Genomic DNA, 18768 nt, shown 5'->3' on the forward strand with positions numbered 1-18768 from the left:
TAAAATGTAAAAATGCATTAGTGTAAAATGAATGATGATGTAATGATTGGTCTCAAAACATGATATTCATTTAATTAGTTTTCAAAGTCAAAAATGTGGAGGAGTATTTTTCCTCACTTAATTGCTCCTATATAAACAACTAGCAATCCAAAATGAGGTGTCATTAATGTTATGCCCACTGCTGTTGAAGTGTCTTGCCACTGGAAAGGAGAAATCTTTATAAAAATGCAAAGGTGCTCGACAATTTAGGCAGCTGGTCTTCTCTTGGTTTCCCCAATATACATCAGATCGTATCTCTTGCAGGAAAGACAATAAACTTCTGCAGTGATAGATGAGGACTGGTCAGTGATAAGAACTGATCCTTTAAGGCCTTTGATTTGGCTTTAGAATTGTAGAACATCTAGAACATGTGGAATTGTTTCATGCAGAAGTATATTTATAATTAGACTGAGAATTTATTTCTCTCCTCCACTTCTCTTTTCTGTAGGAGTACAGGAAAGGAGAAGCAGTCTCAGGATCTTGCTGTAGTACAATGTTTAGTATAATTTGAGCCACTGTTATATTAGTGGGATTAAAAGCGAGCAACCGTTTAACATTTATAGGCCTATAAACTTGTTCTCTCAATAGTACTATCACAGACCACGTCATCTGTGACTTTCTTAGTAAATCCACTGTTATAAAAAAATTTAAAAAAAACATTCATTTGCACTGCAGCTCTAAGTCTCAGTAGCTGGAGGAAGGAATGAGGGTCCGTAGGTTTTATGGATGGTAGTTTTTAAGACAAATTGTTTGACATCACTGACATGTCCAAAAAGTTTATGCTTGAGGCAGGGTGTCAAATACTCCATATACACTCCAGGGTTGGGTAAAATGTGAAGCAGGGCCGGACTGGGACAAATTTTCAGGCCGTCTCACACTCATCCAGGCTACACCATAAACCCACAACAAATTTTGAAATCACTGACAACCCCCCCCCCCCCCCCCCCCCCAAATTAAGTTCACACACTGTGTGGCCATTCCATAAAAACATAAACAAACAACACTGTTAGACATTTCCAATGGGTTTTACAGTAACTTACTGCCAACACTTTTGCCAGAAAGTTACTGTAATTGAGATTTACAATATCATAACCGTATTTCAGTTTTACAGTAACTAAATGCTACTGTAATTATGTAATACAGTGCCCTTACTGTAAAAAAAAACAAAACCCTGGGTTAACAGTACACTACTGTAATCGTATTTATTAATTTAATTATTCATTCATTTGTACTAAATTTAAATTCGGTTTTATATTTTTTATAAATTACACTAGCTTGTTTTTATAACTACATGAGTACTATTGACATTCAATCCAAACAGACACAATTTTTACAAAATATCACAATCTTTATTTAAAACATTGCAAATGTGTGGAAACTTTCCATTTAAAACAGTCCTTATCTTCACAGCCAGGGAATGAGCAAAGACAGAATCAGAAGCAGGCTAGTGTCAAAACCAGGATTGCAGTCCAACATAGACAGTGGTGTAACCGAATGGAAAAATTAAATTAACAGCAACTGGAGCAAACTGGAGTAAATAGAAAACAAAACTAATAAGTTTCTATGACTTTTTCCATGGGCACAACAGGTTTGAAAATTGGTAGTAAAGTGTCTACAAACCGTACAGCTGTACATATTGCTAGCAGTCTCTTCACCAGAAATACTGATAAAAAAAAAAAAAAAAGATAATATAAACTGAATTTAGATCATAATGGATCTGTTTCTGTCTGCTTATGAAAGACACCCTCGTAACACTATAAGATTTGAGCAAGTTCTCCACCTTTCTCTCTTGCTTATACTGCTTTTACTCTCTTTGCCATTTATTAAAAATATTACTTTAAAAATATAACTTTTAATTCGGTTAAACCGTTTGTTAAATACAACGTTAGCGAAGTTCAAGCTAAGATTATTTTTTACCGCTAATGTTTGCATGCACAAATCTTACAACTGCGGGAACTGTCAGTACACACGATTTTTGCTTATTCTCTTGCTTATTGCTTATTCTCTCAGGTATATATAAAAAAAATCTTCGCACAAAGCACTTTCATCGGTGTATGACACAGGTGTTCTCCAGAACTGTACCGCTGAGCTCCCTCTCCAGCACAACCTGCGTCGCTGCTGTAGCTCCTAATCTAATTATTTACCTTAAGCAAAGCCTGTCAAAAATTAGTAAAAACAAACGGTGCATTGGCGCTAAAATCCGTTACAGTAAATACAGTAAATACAGTACATCGCTGTATATTGTGTTTGACGTCATAGAAAATCCCCATGATGCAACTAGGAATTACTATTATTTATTGTAAAGAGAATTTGCAGTATTACAATGGGTGATATATGGTAACTGTAAGAATTACAGAAATGTCTAACAGTGAACCTAGAGGTAGTGAAGCAGTACTAATTTATATAATTTTAGGTGGGTATGCCAAGCATTTAACAAACACCAGAAGTGCAAAGCTGCCAGTAACGCTTTACTTTTCACTCACAAAAGTACATTAAATGCAGAAGACAGGTAAACAAAAGACACTCTTTTTTTTGCCATTTTTCATGTACCTGTCACTTCTTTACCAGGTCTACTGCTATGAACAAAACTGTTTCCACATTGTTGGGAAACGACAACTTTTTAAGTTCACTGTAATATTGTGAGCACAGAATCTAAATGTATTTTCATTAAAATTAAAGCATCACATTAGGGCAATGGTTTTTTGTTTGTTTGTTTGTTTTGTTTTGTTTTGTTTTGTTTTTTTTACTTAAATACTCATAGATGTAACCATACTATATTTCATACAAATATGTTAAAGCATATTTATAATGTATTTTAATTTACCTCTACCTGTCATCTCAAGTTGATCCTGAAATGTGACCAATGTCACAGTATTTGTAATTTCAACATTTAAAATAACAACATGGAAGGCTCCCTAAATGTAGTGTACGTTGGATATTTGTGTGGTAAATTACTTAGTATTATAGCTATACAGTAAATAATGCTGTCCTTTAGCATATTTTAAGTGACGATAGTAATAGTGATAATGTTTGCTGGTAGTGAAACTGTGGTTAATGCTTGTTTAGCTAAGTTATAGAACACAAAGCTACAGTATTTACAGATGAAACTGAGCTGCAGCTGAAGCCCTGAACTGGTCGGTAATTTTGCTACATTTCGTGCTTCTTTTTAGACGGTTTTCCTCTTGCGTGCCCTTTCCCTTTCTGCGCCACCTGGCCGCTTCCTCTCCATCCTCTCTGCTTCCTCTCCATCCTCTCTGCTTCCTCTCCATCTTCTCTGCGTCCTCTCAATCCTCTCTGCTTCCTCTCAATCCTCTCTGTGTCCTCTCCATCCTCTCTGCTTCCTCTCCATCCTCTCTGCTTCCTCTCCATCCTCTCTGCTTCCTCTCAATCCTCTCTGCTTCCTCTCCATCCTCTCTGCTTCCTCTCCATCCTCTCTGCTTCCTCTCCATCCTCTCGGCTTCCTCTCTATCCTCGCTCTGTGCAGTGATGACTCTGTCTGAAATTGTTCAGTGGAGCTGAGGAGAATGCTAGCGTTAAAAGGTTCATGGTTTATTATCGATTAATTATCGAATGTCGAATTCAGAAAGGATCAGTTGAGCACATCGGACTCGCAATAATATAAAATAATAACTATTGCATAAATCAATAAATCAATCAATAAATAAATAAATAAGTGTATTATTTTAAATTATTTTTTTAAACAGCAGGGCAGCGGGCCAAATCAGTCATCAGGCCACCGGATATTCTCCAGGTGCTCCCGATGGCCAGTCCAGGCCTGATATGGAGAAAGAAAGAAATGAACAGTTTGACCTTTTTCAGTGACGTAGTTATGCAAAAAAAATTGTATAAAATACCCAAGGAAAAGTAAGCACATGTTTTGTGAATTGTTAAAAAAAAAAATATTCTCAACAAATCCAGTGAAGATGTTTGCATGTTTAGTACCATACGGATACCTATGATGAGATAGTAATGCCTAGAACTAAAGTTAAAGGAGTTTGGTTTTACGTCGAGTTTTGTTACTGTTAAGAGAATATCAGAAGGCTGAATATGCTATTTTACAGTAGTGCATCAGGAAAATGTCTTGCAGTTCTCAATCATTATGTAGGACTCTGTAGACTTTTGATTTCTATAGAAACAAAGTAGAGGGATGTTATCCATGGACTTTTCTCTGAAGCATACAAGATTTAAGAGATACAAATTTAGCCAATGACTGAACAATGGGTTGGAAAGTTTGGAATCTCTCATTTGGAAACTGCAGTCCTAATTTATTTTCCATTCATCCAGCCATCCATCCATCTTCTATACCACTTATCCTACTGGGTCGCAGGGAACCTGGAGCATATCCTGGGGAGCATGGGGCACAAGGCAGGTGTACACAGTGGACAGGGTGCCAATCCATCGCAGGGCACAATCACATACACATTTACACACCCATTCATACACTATGGACACTTTGGACATACCAATCAGCCTACCATGCATGTCTTTGGACAGGGGAGGAAACCGGAGTACCCGGAGGAAACCCCCGCAGCATGGGGAGAACATGCAAACTCCTCACACACCGGGCCGTGGCGGGAATCGAAACCCCAACCCTGGAGGTGTGAGGCGAACCATTAAGCTACCATGCGCCCTAATTTATATTTATTTGTATTTTTTAAAAATTATAAATAAAACACATGCATAATGTTAAGTGCTACAGTTGCCCACATGATGTCACTAGCCTTCCACTCTACGTTATTGCGTGCCTTTACTAGGCTCCGCCTTTCTCGAGGCAGGGCAATCTCTCTGATGGCCAGACTGCTTTGTTTAGAATACGCCATTGTGCTTAGCTGCTGTTTAAACGCGGACAACATACATTTTACAGCTACAACTACGGGAATGGATTTGTATATTTTTCTTGACATCGCTATTGTATCGCAGTAAAATGGCTGCATCGGCGGGTCAAAGATTTCAATCATGGATATGTTATTCTCTACTGCTTAATTTCTGGAGATCTGTGAATGGACAGATTGTGTATCACATATCAGAAGAAGCAACCCCAGGCACACCAGTCGGAAATTTGGCTAAGGAATTAAATCTAAACGTACAGGACCTTGAGAGCCGAGGATTCCATATTGTTACCGAAGCTTATAGCAGGTATTTTGATCTTAATCGGAAGACCGGTATTCTCAGTGTTAAAGAAATATTGAATAGAGAAGAGCTTTGTGAACACAACACGCACTGTTCTATAGCGCTTGAAGCTGTCGCTAAGTCACCTCTGAATATTTATAGGTTTGAAGTGAACGTTTTAGATATTAACGACAATTCACCAGTATTTCGACAGACAGAATGGACGTTAAATATTTCAGAGTTAGCTTCTCCAGGGGAGAGATTTGCATTACCGAGCGCGTATGATGCAGACGTGGGAAGTAATTCGGTAAAGAGCTACAAGCTGAGCCAAAATGAACACTTTTCTCTGGATGTACATAGCGGAGAGCAGAGTGTATCAGCAGAATTAGTGCTACAGAAAGCTTTAGACAGAGAGAAACAGCCGGCGATCCAACTCACACTGACCGCCGTGGATGGAGGAAAACCTCCCAGATCTGGATCTATTCCTGTTATTATAAATGTGGTGGATGTTAATGATAATGTTCCGGTTTTCAGTAAATCACTGTATAAAGCTCGAGTTAACGAGAATGCCTCACCGGGTACCTCCGTAATTACTGTGCATGCCAGTGATCTGGATGAAGGCGTTAACGGAGAAATAACTTATACGTTTGTAAACCACGACAGCGATCAAAATCTTAATGCATTCTCAATAAATCCGGAAACAGGCGAAATTGTAGTGACGGGTGATGTAGATTATGAAAAGAAAAATGCGCTTGAACTTCGGGTACAGGCAAAGGACAAAGGTAATAATCCAAGAGCGGCAATGTGCAAGATTTTAGTAGAAATCGTTGATATTAACGATAACGTTCCGGAGATATCTGTGACCTCTTTAGTTGACATTGTTAAGGAGGATACACCGGTTGACACAATGGTGGGAATGATAACTGTTATCGATAACGATGCTGGTAAAAACGGTCAGGTAACACTGAAAATTCTTGGATCTGTCCCATTTAAGATTCAAAAGTCATATAAAAATTATTATACATTAGTTGTAAATGGACCTCTCGACAGAGAAAGTTCGTCTAAGTATAACATCACTATTACAGCTACTGATGAAGGGACTCCACCGCTCTCCAGTACCGATGTCATTACTGTACACGTCTCTGATGTGAATGATAATGCGCCCCGCTTTACTGAGCCCACTATTAATGTGTATGTAAAAGAGAACAGTCAGGTTGGATCTGTTATTTATACAGTATCTGCTTTTGACAATGATGTTGCAGACAATGCTAGAATATCATATTCATTACTGGAAGGCTTTAGAAATGTTCCCGTATCATCCATGGTAAACATAAACCCTGACAGTGGAGATATTTACAGTTTGCAGTCATTTAACTATGAGGAAATGAAAACATTTCAGTTTAAAGTTCAGGCCACAGACTCTGGTGTTCCTCCACTGAGCAGTAACGTGACTGTGAATGTTTTTATCCTGGATGAGAATGACAACAGTCCCGTGATTCTCGCTCCATATTCTGATCATGGATCTGTTCACTCTGAGAACATTCCCTATTCTGCTGAAGCGGGCTACTTTGTGGCCAAGATCAGAGCTGTAGACTCAGATTCTGGATATAATGCACTGCTTTCTTATCACATATCTGAACCTAAAGGAAACAACCTCTTCCGGATCGGAACCAGCAGTGGAGAGATCAGGACTAAGAGGAGAATGAGTGACAATGACCTGAAAACTCACCCGCTGGTCATTTTGGTTTCGGATAACGGAGAGCCGTCACTGTCAGCTACTGTGTCTATTGATGTTGTGGTTGTTGAGAGCACAGGTGACATTAAGACTCAATTTAAACATGCACCGATAAAGGAGGACAGTTTCTCGGATATAAACATGTATTTGCTGATCGCCATTGTGTCAGTTTCAGTGATATTTTTACTGAGTCTGATCAGTTTAATAGCTGTAAAATGCTGCAGGACAGATGGCAGTTTCAGCAGATACAGCGCCCCAGTGATCACCACACATCCTGATGGAAGCTGGTCTTACTCCAAATCTACACAGCAGTATGATGTGTGTTTTAGTTCTGATACACTGAAAAGTGATGTAGTGGTTTTTCCTGCACCATTTCCACCTGCAGATGCTGAATTGATCAGTATAAATGAAGGAGACACCTTTAACCGAACACAGACACTTCCTAATAAAGATAAGGTAAGATCATTTTGATCTCAGCTCTCAAAATTTTTCCTAAGTTCTAGTTTACTGTGAGAGCTGAATATAGCTGAATAGAGTCTGCTGTGAGTGGTTTGTCTCATGTTTCGTGCTACATGGCTTTTTTTTTATAATTATTATTATTATTATTTTTTTTTTACCTCTGCTCATGGACTCCTTGTGCATAAGCTAAACATATTGTTTTATTTTTGTATCAATTTATCTTGTGTATATTTAATGTTGCTTAGCAAAACAACAGAAAAGACACAACAAAAATAACAACAATTATTAAACAAACAACTACAATAATCATTCAATTTGTTTGTTTGCTTGTTTTTCATGACGGTTGTGATTATAAGATTATATTTTCCTTGTTTGATTTTAAAATCTTTGTTGCTCAAGAAATACATCAAAATCTTGCAGGTTATATATTATACATAAAAACTATACATATATTATTTTATATATACATATATATAATACTATATGTATATTTTTTTATATAGGCTATCATATTTTTTTATTTTTCGTTGAGAAAAAACAAACATTATTTTTTTTTTTTATTTGATTCGAGGTTTATTTTTTTCACTGTAATAAGTCACTCGTAATATTCGTTCAGATGATTATCCTTATTTGGCAGAGTTTATTCAGTTAAACGAGGGAAAGGTGTACGAGGTTGTGATATTTTCTACGTTCTTTTATAATATAAAAATAATTGACAACAAGCACCTCTTGATGTCGCTACAGAATTGTTGCACTATCATATTTGGCACCTCCTCATCTGTGATGCACTGCTCATGCGCTTTGATCCTCATTCCTGGTGAAAATGGATCGTACGAGAAGCTCTTTCACATGGGCAATGCTAAAGGAATTTGTTTATGTAACATTTTAATCACTTTTTGGTCGCTGGATCGCACACTATTATGCACAATGGATAACCGGACGGATCTCTACTTCATTCTTATTGTTGTGATTTTAACAACAATCGCGAACCTTATTGTTGCTCAAATTGCTTATTCGGTATCAGAGGAGGTGAATACGGGAACATTTGTTGGAAATTTAGCAAAGGATCTAGGCCTAAACATTCAAGAATTGGAATCACGCATGTTTCACATCGTTTCTCCGTCTGGGAAGAAGTATTTTGATGTTAATTTGAAAACAGGGGCATTGTTCGTCAACGAGAGACTGGACAGAGAGGCGCTTTGCCCTGCCTCCCCACAGTGTTCCGTGCATTTGGAAGCTGTTGTTAATAATCCCCTGAATTTGTTTCGCATCGAAGTGAACATATTGGACGTAAATGACAATGCGCCTTTGTTTCGTGTTAAGTCAAAGCATTTTAATATATCAGAGCTTGCTCTTGTTGGGGACAGATTTCAGCTGCCGAGAGCTTCAGACCCTGATGTGGGTAGCAACTCGGTAAAGAGCTACAAGCTGAGCCAAAGTGAGCATTTTTCTCTGGATGTACAGACTAGTGGAGAGCAGAGTGTATCTGCGGAATTAGTATTACAGAAAGCTTTAGACCGAGAGAAACAGCATGTAATAAATCTCATACTGACCGCTGTCGATGGAGGAAAACCTCCGAAAACGGGTACATTGCAGATAGTAGTAAATGTGCAAGATGTTAACGACAACGCCCCGGTGTTTAACAAATCTCTTTACAAGATGCGTGTTGTGGAAAATGCTCCTATTGGAACAATTGTGATTAATCTGAACGCGACAGATACAGACGAGGGAGTAAATGGTCAAATAGTCTATTCTTTGATTAACCAGGATAGCGACGAGAAAAACAGTGGCATTTTCAGCATTGACTCCGTTTCGGGGGAGATTACTGTACAGGGCACGGTCGACTTTGAGTCACAAAATGCGTATGAAATCCACGCACAGGCTAAGGACAAGGGACTGACTCCTCGATCCGCACACTGTAAAGTATTAATTGATGTTGTTGATGTAAACGATAATGCTCCTGAAATCTCGTTGACATCGCAGATAAATGTTGTCACGGAAAATGCTAAAAAAGGTACCGCTGTTGCTTTGATAACAATATCTGATAAAGATTCCGGGAAGAATGGTAATGCGCATGGAAAATTACTCGGCGAAGTTCCGTTCAAGCTGCAATCTTCTTACAAGAGCTATTATTCTATTGTGGTGGACGGGCCTTTAGACAGAGAACGTGACGCTCAGTATAATGTTACTATTATAGCGATAGACGACGGAACCCCATCTCTTTCTAGTACTCGAGTTTTTACGATTCAGGTGTCAGATGTAAATGACAATGCGCCACACTTTTCAGATCACACAGTCAATGTGTATGTAAAAGAAAATGGCCCAAAAGGTCAGATTATTCACACTCTCTCAGCTACTGATCCAGATTTGAATGAGAATTCTAAAATAACTTATGAATTAATAGACTCCCAAAGTTTATCCAATGTGTTTTCTGCAGTCACAATAAATGCTGATAATGGAGAGATACACACATTACAGACTTTTAACTATGAGGAAACAAAAACATTTCAGTTTAAAGTTCAGGCCACAGACTCTGGTGTTCCTCCACTGAGCAGTAACGTGACTGTGAATGTTTTTATCCTGGATGAGAATGACAACAGTCCTGGGATTCTCGCTCCGTATTCTGATCATGGATCTGTTCACTCTGAGAACATTCCCTATTCTGCTGAAGCGGGCTACTTTGTGGCCAAGATCAGAGCTGTAGACTCAGATTCTGGATATAATGCACTGCTTTCTTATCACATCTCTGAACCCAGAGGAAACAATCTGTTTTGGATTGGAACCAGCAGTGGAGAGATCAGGACTAAGAGGAGAATGAGTGACAATGACCTGAAAACTCACCCTCTGGTCATTTTGGTTTCTGATAACGGAGAGCCCTCGCTATCAGCCACTGTGTCTATTGATGTTGTGGTTGTTGAGAGCACAGGTGACATTAAGACTCAGTTTAAACATGCACCTATAAAGGAGGATAGTTTCTCGGATTTAAACATGTATTTGCTGATCGCCATTGTGTCAGTTTCAGTGATATTTTTACTGAGTCTGATTAGTTTAATAGCTGTAAAATGCTGCAGGACAGATGGTAGTTTCAGCAGATACAGTGCCCCAGTGATCACCACACATCCTGATGGAAGCTGGTCTTACTCCAAATCTACACAGCAGTATGATGTGTGTTTTAGCTCAGACACACTGAAGAGTGATGTAGTGGTTTTTCCTGCACAATTTCCACCTGCAGATGCTGAACTGATCAGTATAAATGATGGGGACACATTTAACCGAACACACACACTTCCTAATAATGAAAAGGTAAGAGACTTATCCAAAAAGAGATTTTGTTGATAGTTTGGTAGCTTTCAATCAGGTGAGTTAATTAAACCCTCTCTGACAGGGAAACACTCTGAAGAACTCTTACAGGTACCAGGTAATTTTTTTTGTCTGAGTGTACTGTGTAGTGTGTTTATTTACAATCACTAAATACTTTGCATACCAATGGCCCTGGTCGCTTCTCAGTTTTAGTTTCCTTGGCTAATACTCACATTGTGTTAATGCTGGTTGGTTTTGCTGTCCATGGTTCTGAAAACTGTAGCGTCCATTGCTGTCCTGTTCTCTGCCTCCGAATGCTCTTCTAACTTGATTCAAGCAACCTGTGCTTTAAATATATTTGTTTCTACATAATGCTGTGAGATGTTTTGTAGACACATAATACACTTATATAACACAGAATCCATGCTGTCTGAATTGACATTGCTTTTTTGTTCCATTCTCTCTTTGTCTTCCCAGTGTCTTTTCCTTCCATCCTTTATCTTTGTCTCTTTAGCACTGTCTGTTTGCCCACATCCCCCCGCCCTTTCCACTTTCTCTCTTCATTAGGCATTCTCTCCCCTGATGAAACTATAATATTATTTCATACTGTAAGCATTTCAGCATATTGTTGTTTGCACTGAAAAACAGAAAAATATTTTTAAGTCAGACTTATTTTTGCTGTGGCAAGCAGTTCTCGGGAAGATTGAGGCCACACACACACACAGCTTCTTGAGGCTTTGTTAGATTACATGCATTATAATGCTTCACTATAACAATGAACAGAGTAATAGAGAAAACTTGAAATCAGTGGATATACAGCATTTTGTCATTGCAGAGTATGCCTTGATGTTTTTTTTTTTATGTAACTGATTTAGTTAAAGTGAAATATTAAAGTAAATATATTTATATTTTGTAAACATTTAGACTGTGAACATGACATTCTTAGTCTATTATCATCTGTCCAGGGTTTATTCATATAGCTAATATCACAGTTGCACAGCTTAAATCACACATATGTTTTCAAAAGGTCACAGTGTGTTTCAGTAAATTCTTTGTGAAAGGCACAGTTGGAGAGATTTAGATATCCACAAAGCTGATGGAATTTGTGGTGTAGCAGCAAAACAAGTTATTGAGTGTTTAATTGTATACACTCACTATATATACAGCTCCTTGTAGTGCAATGGCCAGTTAATTTTTTTTATTGCTGATTATTGTTATAGTGTCATTTAACACATGGCTTTATTTGTGGGGGAAGGGAAAAGGATAGTAGATAGAAGAGAGATAAATCAAGAATGTTGAAAGAGGCAGAACAGAGAGAGACACGCAGAAATAAGAGAATGAGATGGGGTGAGAGATGAAGTAAGGTAGATAGAGAGAGGGAGAAAGAGAGGTTGGGGGAAGGGCCAGTAATTTTCCTTACTGCTCTGCAACAGCAGGGGTTCTCGGCAAGCAAGCTGAGCTCACAGCTCTGACATCATCATTTTCAACCACACCTAAACACTGCCTTCTATTCCATACCGTTAGAGGGCACATATAATATATTTAATTATTATTATTAATATTATAATTCATGTATTGTTTACCTCTTTTATTATACCACTACATACAATTAAATAGACACAAAGTTGCACATTGTTGTGTAGAACTGTACATGTTAGCTGTCTGTGTTTGTTCAAGTCTCCTTCCAGTTTCTTCCCAGCTTGTCTGTGCTGCATTGGGAGTGTTAAATTATTGATTTCAGAAACACATTATGCAGAGTAAGTAAGAGTGCCTAAGGTAACCTCAGGATTCATATAACCTGCAGTGGAATGGCCTGATCCATAGACAAACACACACAAAAAAAATAGTAACAAGAAAAACATACTAGTGACCAAATAATTGATTGGAATAGAAACTAGTGCATTCTCATCCTCCACACAGCATATACAAGGAGAATAACATTATATAAAAATGTTAAAATGTTTAAGTTGACCTCCTGAATTTCCTCAGGACTCTCAGAAACAGTGTCATTATACAATATATCACTTCCCATTCTGTCACCTTGAGGTTGTCATGGCAACTTGGCTCTGTTTCTTTCCAGCAAGATTGTGCCGCATTTTGCCCACACCCATAGAGAGAGAGAGAGTGAGAGAGAGAGTGAGAGAGAGAGAGAGAGTGAGAGAGAGAGAGAGGGGGAGAATGAGAAAGAGAGATGGTGAGAAAGAGAGAGAGGGGGGAATAAGAGAGAGGGGGAATAAGAGAGAGAGAGGGAGGGAAGGAGAATGAGAGAGAGGGGGAGGGTGAAAGAAGGGGGGCAAGAGGTTTGGGCAAGGATACAGAATAATGAAAATGAAATATAGACCCTAAGTTGTGAGGAAAATAAGATAATACAAGATCAAACAGAAGATATTCAGGGAATATTATATCAGAGAACAGGGAGAAGGAAAATTATTAAATAAAACATTATATTCTTACTGGGTAAATTAGAACAGGAGGGAGATTAAAAAAGAGAGAGAGAGTAACAAGAGGGGCTGGCTGCTGCTAGAAGCTACTGCTTTTCATCTTTTTTTTGTGGCTTTCACAAAGAAATACAGGCATTTACAGAGGAGGAGTCTTGCATTGCATGTGTAACAGGGGTGTAACAGGGGTGAAAGATCTTCCTGATAATGTGTATGTCCCTAGACAACTCATTTAGAGTCCAGCATTTAAAGGTCAGTCCATGCTGATTCAGTCCTGTTTTCTTTTTTCAACACCTTTTTGTGCTTCACAGACCTATTCTGCTTTCCTTACCGTGTTTATTCTTGTGCAATGTCACTGTACTGACTTTTACTATCACCAGACATGCATTTAACCATTAAACTGTTGTTTTATTATTTCATCATTAATCTTAAATCATATTATTTAGACACTGGCACCCTGTCCATTTGTACCCCGTTTTGTGCCCGATGCTCCCTGGGATAGGCTCCATGTTCCCCGTGACCCTAAAAAGGATAAAGCGGTATAGAAGATGGATGGATGGATGGATGGATATTATTCAGAAACAAATATTTATTTACTCCACATTTATATTTATATACTCCTCATTTTATTATCTTGCAACATTTCAATTAATGTGTTCCTAGAAATTCCTAGGAATTTAATAAGCGTAGGCTTTCACTGCAAAACTTAAAAATCCAGAATATGTCCAATAGCAACTAATACTTTTTCTTTATTACATTGCTTCTAAATAAACTAAACATTAATTAAAATAAGATTAAGCCTAATTGTACAGGGTGTTTGAAAAGTTAGAAACCAGTTGGAATATGTTGAGCAAATATGTTGATCTGAATATGTTGAGCAAAATCCACAAAAACATGATACAACGGCTGAGAAAATGTGTAGAGCGTAAGCGCAAACATTTAGATTATATGTAAATATATATTTAAATAATACATGCAAAACTAAGTACAGTGTATGATTTACTCTAATTGGTTTCTGACTTTTTGAACACCATGTAGATATGTTTATTAATTTCAAGTCTTATTCTATTGGCAGATGATCAACTAAGAGCCCTGTAAGCTTGAAATGAGTAAATATGTTTAAAATATATATTTATTGATCTTCTATATTTATATAATAATCTCATGATGAGATATATATGATGACTTTTCCTTTATTCAGCATACAGTATGTTCACTTATGAGTCACATGATTTTTTTTATTTTTTTTTTGCTGGGTTGGAATGTTTCTGTTAGAAAAGGTTGGCATCAAAGTTAGAAACAAATCTTAATGTATAATGTTTGGACTTGAACTCTTGTCACTGTGGTACAGAGGTAGTGTTGTTGTCTCACAGCTCTTGAGCTCCTGTTACTGGCCAGTGTGGATTTTTGCATGTTCTTTCCATGTATCTGTGGGTTTTCTCCAGGTACTCATATTTCTGTTTACCTTCCAAAAACATGCCACTAAGTAGCTTGTCCACTTGAAATTGCCTCTAGGTGTGTGTGGGTGTGTGTTCTTGTGTGGAGCCCTGCAGTGGACCATTCAGGGTGTGTTCCTGCTTTGTTCCCCATTTTTCAGGAATAGGCTCCGGATCCACCTTGACCCCAAACAGAATAAAGCAGTTCCTGAAGTTGTATGAATGGATAGATTTTTTTCTAATGTGAATAAAGGTTTTTATTTCAGCCAAATAGAAACCCCACCTATTGATCAACTGATCTATCAGGTGAAATAAGGTGTCCTCCTGCTTGCTTGAAATGAAATCCACTGTCACAGCAGCCCTTTCTTATTCAGATTATGACAGAGACACAACAGGTAGTGCTGGTGCCTTTTAGCTCGTGGGTCCAGAGTTTGATCCTGAGCTGCAGATACTGTCTCTGAGGAGTTTTGCATGACCTCTCTGTGTCCATGTAGGTTTGCTCTTACCCATGGTGATACTGAATCCCAGAGACAGACATGGTCTTGCTTTTTACTTAAATTATGGCCTTGGTGAGACTGAGAAATGTATAGATTAAGCTATTTGTTCAGAGGTCCATTCTATTGTCTTTACTCTGTTTATTTTTATGCAGCATAATTAAACTTAAGCATCTTGTAAAGGCTTCGGAGTGTCTTTTCATCTTAAAAACAACCTGTCTTTATTTAAGTCTCTGAGTTTATACCAAACATTAGGATAGCATGAGAAACAAATGATTATCAAAGTTTAAAAAGGATTTAATGGTAACGGTATAAAAATCTTAAATATATTGTATCTGATTAATTTGGTTTTTCTAGGCTGGTAAATATGAAAATAATTCACCTTTTTCACTAACTATATAGACAGGGTGAAAATCTGAAATGATCATATAACTGGAGAGTAGTGGCTGGTGTAGCATGTACACTGAGTGTTTCCTCCACCTGGACTCTTCTGTCTGCTGTACAGTCAGGCTGTAATGTGCTTCCTGTCATGTGCATTCTCTTGTGCTTTACTTTTTGCTGTAGTACCATGCTGTACCCACAGAGGGCTGACTATAACCATCTTGCTATCAGTCTTTCATCAGCTGTGAATAGTGCTGCTGAGGTTGCAGGAGGTGAAACCAGTCAACTAGTATGTCTCCTGTGTCCATATGGCTTACAGTAATCTCTGTAATTGATCTGAACTGGATTCACTGAACTAGATTCACCACCTACAATCTCAGACACACTTCACTTGCACAGCTAATGAGGGACTTTTTTCCAAAATGCTAAATATCTTGTTTCTGTGAAAAGTCTGTGTTAAAAAGGCCCTGTTTCTTTCCAAGTGGACTCTTCCAAACACCCCTCTCTCTAGTAGAGTTTGAACCACACACACCTACACCTATACCTCTTTGCACAATACAGAACCGTAAGTGGAACTATCTGAGTGTGACATCATTGTTCTGACTGGACAAGACAGTAGCCTTTCAAAAAATCCTATACATATATCCGATACAGCAGTATATTTGAGACAAGTTTTCCCATGGTCCTTTACACTACACTTTTGACCCCCCAACACACACACACACACACACACACACACACACACACACACACACACACACACACACACACACACACACACACACACACACACTGAACTGCAACGTTGGTTTTCTGATAGCAAGACATTTATACTCAGCCCTCTGTGGGTACTGTTTGGCACTACAGGAGAAAGGATTGAGCAAGAGAGTGCACAACGGGGAGTACATTAAATCCTAACAAAGAGAGAGGGATAGAGGATGGTAGTAAGGGTCCACCTGACATTTAACTGATTACTGGAGATGAAGGAATGAATGTATAAATGAATAAACACAGGAATATTATAATAGTATAAATTAATGAATGAATTTATGAATGAATACAAGTATACAGTTCAGCTTTCTGTCTTTGTTTGGCTTCATTTAACACTCCTTACACTGGTTTTTGTAATAGATTTGAGGTGATGTCATCGCCCTCAGTCTCTGGATGTGAATGGTGAATGTGATGAGGTCACCTCTCATAGCCAGCAGTAATATGATAACGGGAAATACAGTTCAGTCAGTTACAGTGTAGTGGACAGACACCAAAATGACTCACATAGACATAATGTCGGCTAACTTTCAGACCTTCATGCTTATGAATGACTTTTTAAAGAGAACCGATTAAGGCACAGTAATGAGGTCTGTTAATATTTCAAAGGTATGTAATATAAATGATGAGAGTCAGTTATTCATACCAAGTTGCTGTACTTAAATCATGACACTGAACTCTATCTATGTATCTATCTATCCATACTTCCATGCAGCCAACCAGACATCCATCTATCACCTAGCACATGTTTTCACCCTTTCCTGCATAAGGATAGTGCTTGATGTGAGAAAGGTTGGTAGCCATTACAAGGCATTTCATGCTGTTATGATCCAGGACTTCTTACAAGTGCATGGAATTGAGGTCAAGCAAGGTGACAGGCCAATTCTGCATCTTCTCATTAGCATTCCTCAGGGTGTTTTTGATAATATTAAGCCTTTGGCCTCACATTGTACAGCTATAAGGTCAGATAATTTTGCCACAGATAGAGAATGATGATTTGCTGCACAGTCACATCTCTAATCACTCCCCATTTAGCTTGCCTTCAGTGCAGAGGAGCTGTCCTGAGTATATGGTGTGTGCCAGCCCACATCATTAAATCTATTACATTTTAGGCATCCATTTGCTGGAAGTATCAGTATTCTCATTTCCTCCACACTCTGGGATTTTCTTCTTCATGGAATAATGGGAAACATGACTCCCTGAATCCTGTGGATCACCAAAGAAAACCTGATGCCACTTCTTACTGGTGCACATTGCATCTTTTGTAATTGAACTTGAATCTTACCTGAAGAGACAAATACAGGATTTCAGATTATAGTTTGTAATTACATGTGCATATCATAAAACTTGTATAGTATAGCCTGTCAGTAAATCATTAGTCTCATATCTAATCTATCTGCAAAAAAATACAAACAAATAAACAAACAAAGTGTTTTCAAAGAATGACGTGAACATATTTCATTGTATATTTCTAAGACAGAAAGAATTACTTAGGCATGCACACTGCCACAGCAGCATGAGAATACCATATGTCCACATTGCTGGCAGGCATCTTTCTAAATGGAGACTAACTGACATAAATTAATTTGAAAATTCATGAGTAAAAACAACTAGCTGTGAAAAAAGGTGAGACTGATTCTAGGGGAATAGAAAAAAAGATATCCTCATTTTCAATAGAACATCTTCAATACCACAATACACTGTGTGTGTGTGTGTGTGTGTGTGTGTGTGTGTGTGTGTGTGTGTGTGTGTGTGTGTGTGTGTGTGTCTGTGTGTGTATGTGTGTGTGTGTGTGTCTGTGTGTGCATGTGTGTGTATTCATGTGGCAATAGATACAGAAACACTAAAAAGCTAGGTGCTCCAAATATACTGTGATGAATGTAATTGATGAGATTACAGGTGTCTTTTTCATTTTCCATCTCAAATTGTGTAAATAAACACCACGACCGGCTGGGAGAATCTGCTATGAAATGCAGTGTGGTCTTGAATGGATGTTCGTTCTTCTTTTGCTTTGCCATCTTGGTTTTCTAAAAATACAAATTTTTAGAATTTCAGTCGAAATAGTAGGCATATAATTATTATTTTCTTCCTAATAGATATAACATCTGATATACTTATAATCCTACACTGTTTTGACCATGCCATTATGCTTCATGTTAGTCTGTACTGACTAACTTAACAGCCCACTCCTCACCTGTGCTATAGCACTGAAGTGCAGCTCCAAGGTGAACTTTTGTTCTCGCTTCCACCCCCTTACTGTGCATGATAGGTAAATAATATGATTTTCTGTCTGAATCACTGCAGCTACAGAGTTTGGCATTGAAGTGGCCTAATTTTGGTCTTCATACCTGAGCACAAACCAACCAACTGGAAGATAGATAAATAGATAGATAGATAGATAGATAGATAGATAGATAGATAGATGCAGAATCACACTTTCACTTATAATGACAGTTTAAGATATTTTCATGGGTGCATTAATAGCCAATGTACATATTTTACTGCCTGGTCCTACGACATTCCAAGGCACTGTGCCAAGATCAAATGTAGTATAATTGGCTGCTTGGATGTTCAGATAGATGTACAATTGTAGCATATAAGGTACAAAT

General features: G+C 38.0%; 2 protein-coding genes across 11 annotated transcripts in view; both read left to right on the forward strand.

Annotated features, from left to right (window-relative positions):
- The window catches only part of LOC108275110 (protocadherin alpha-C2), a 77507-nt gene that overhangs the window by 34237 nt on the left and 24502 nt on the right, over positions 1-18768 (forward strand). Inside the window, exon 1 of one of the 10 annotated variants that reach the window (XM_017485707.3) lies at positions 3045-7339. The exons of the other annotated variants lie outside the window; for them this stretch is intronic. Within the exon in view, the coding sequence (XP_017341196.1) occupies positions 4964-7339 (2376 nt within the window). The 5' untranslated portion in view covers positions 3045-4963. Of the gene's footprint in view, positions 1-3044; positions 7340-18768 lie in introns of those variants that run through there. 10 annotated transcript variants of the gene reach the window in all.
- On the forward strand, positions 7533-12851 carry LOC128634890 (protocadherin alpha-3-like). Its single transcript, XM_053685499.1, has one exon. It carries the CDS (start codon positions 8075-8077, stop codon positions 10676-10678), a length of 2604 nt encoding a protein of 867 aa, XP_053541474.1. The 5' UTR covers positions 7533-8074; the 3' UTR covers positions 10679-12851.

This window comes from Ictalurus punctatus, chromosome 14 (assembly GCF_001660625.3).
Source record: "Ictalurus punctatus breed USDA103 chromosome 14, Coco_2.0, whole genome shotgun sequence".
NCBI lineage: Eukaryota > Metazoa > Chordata > Actinopteri > Siluriformes > Ictaluridae > Ictalurus > Ictalurus punctatus.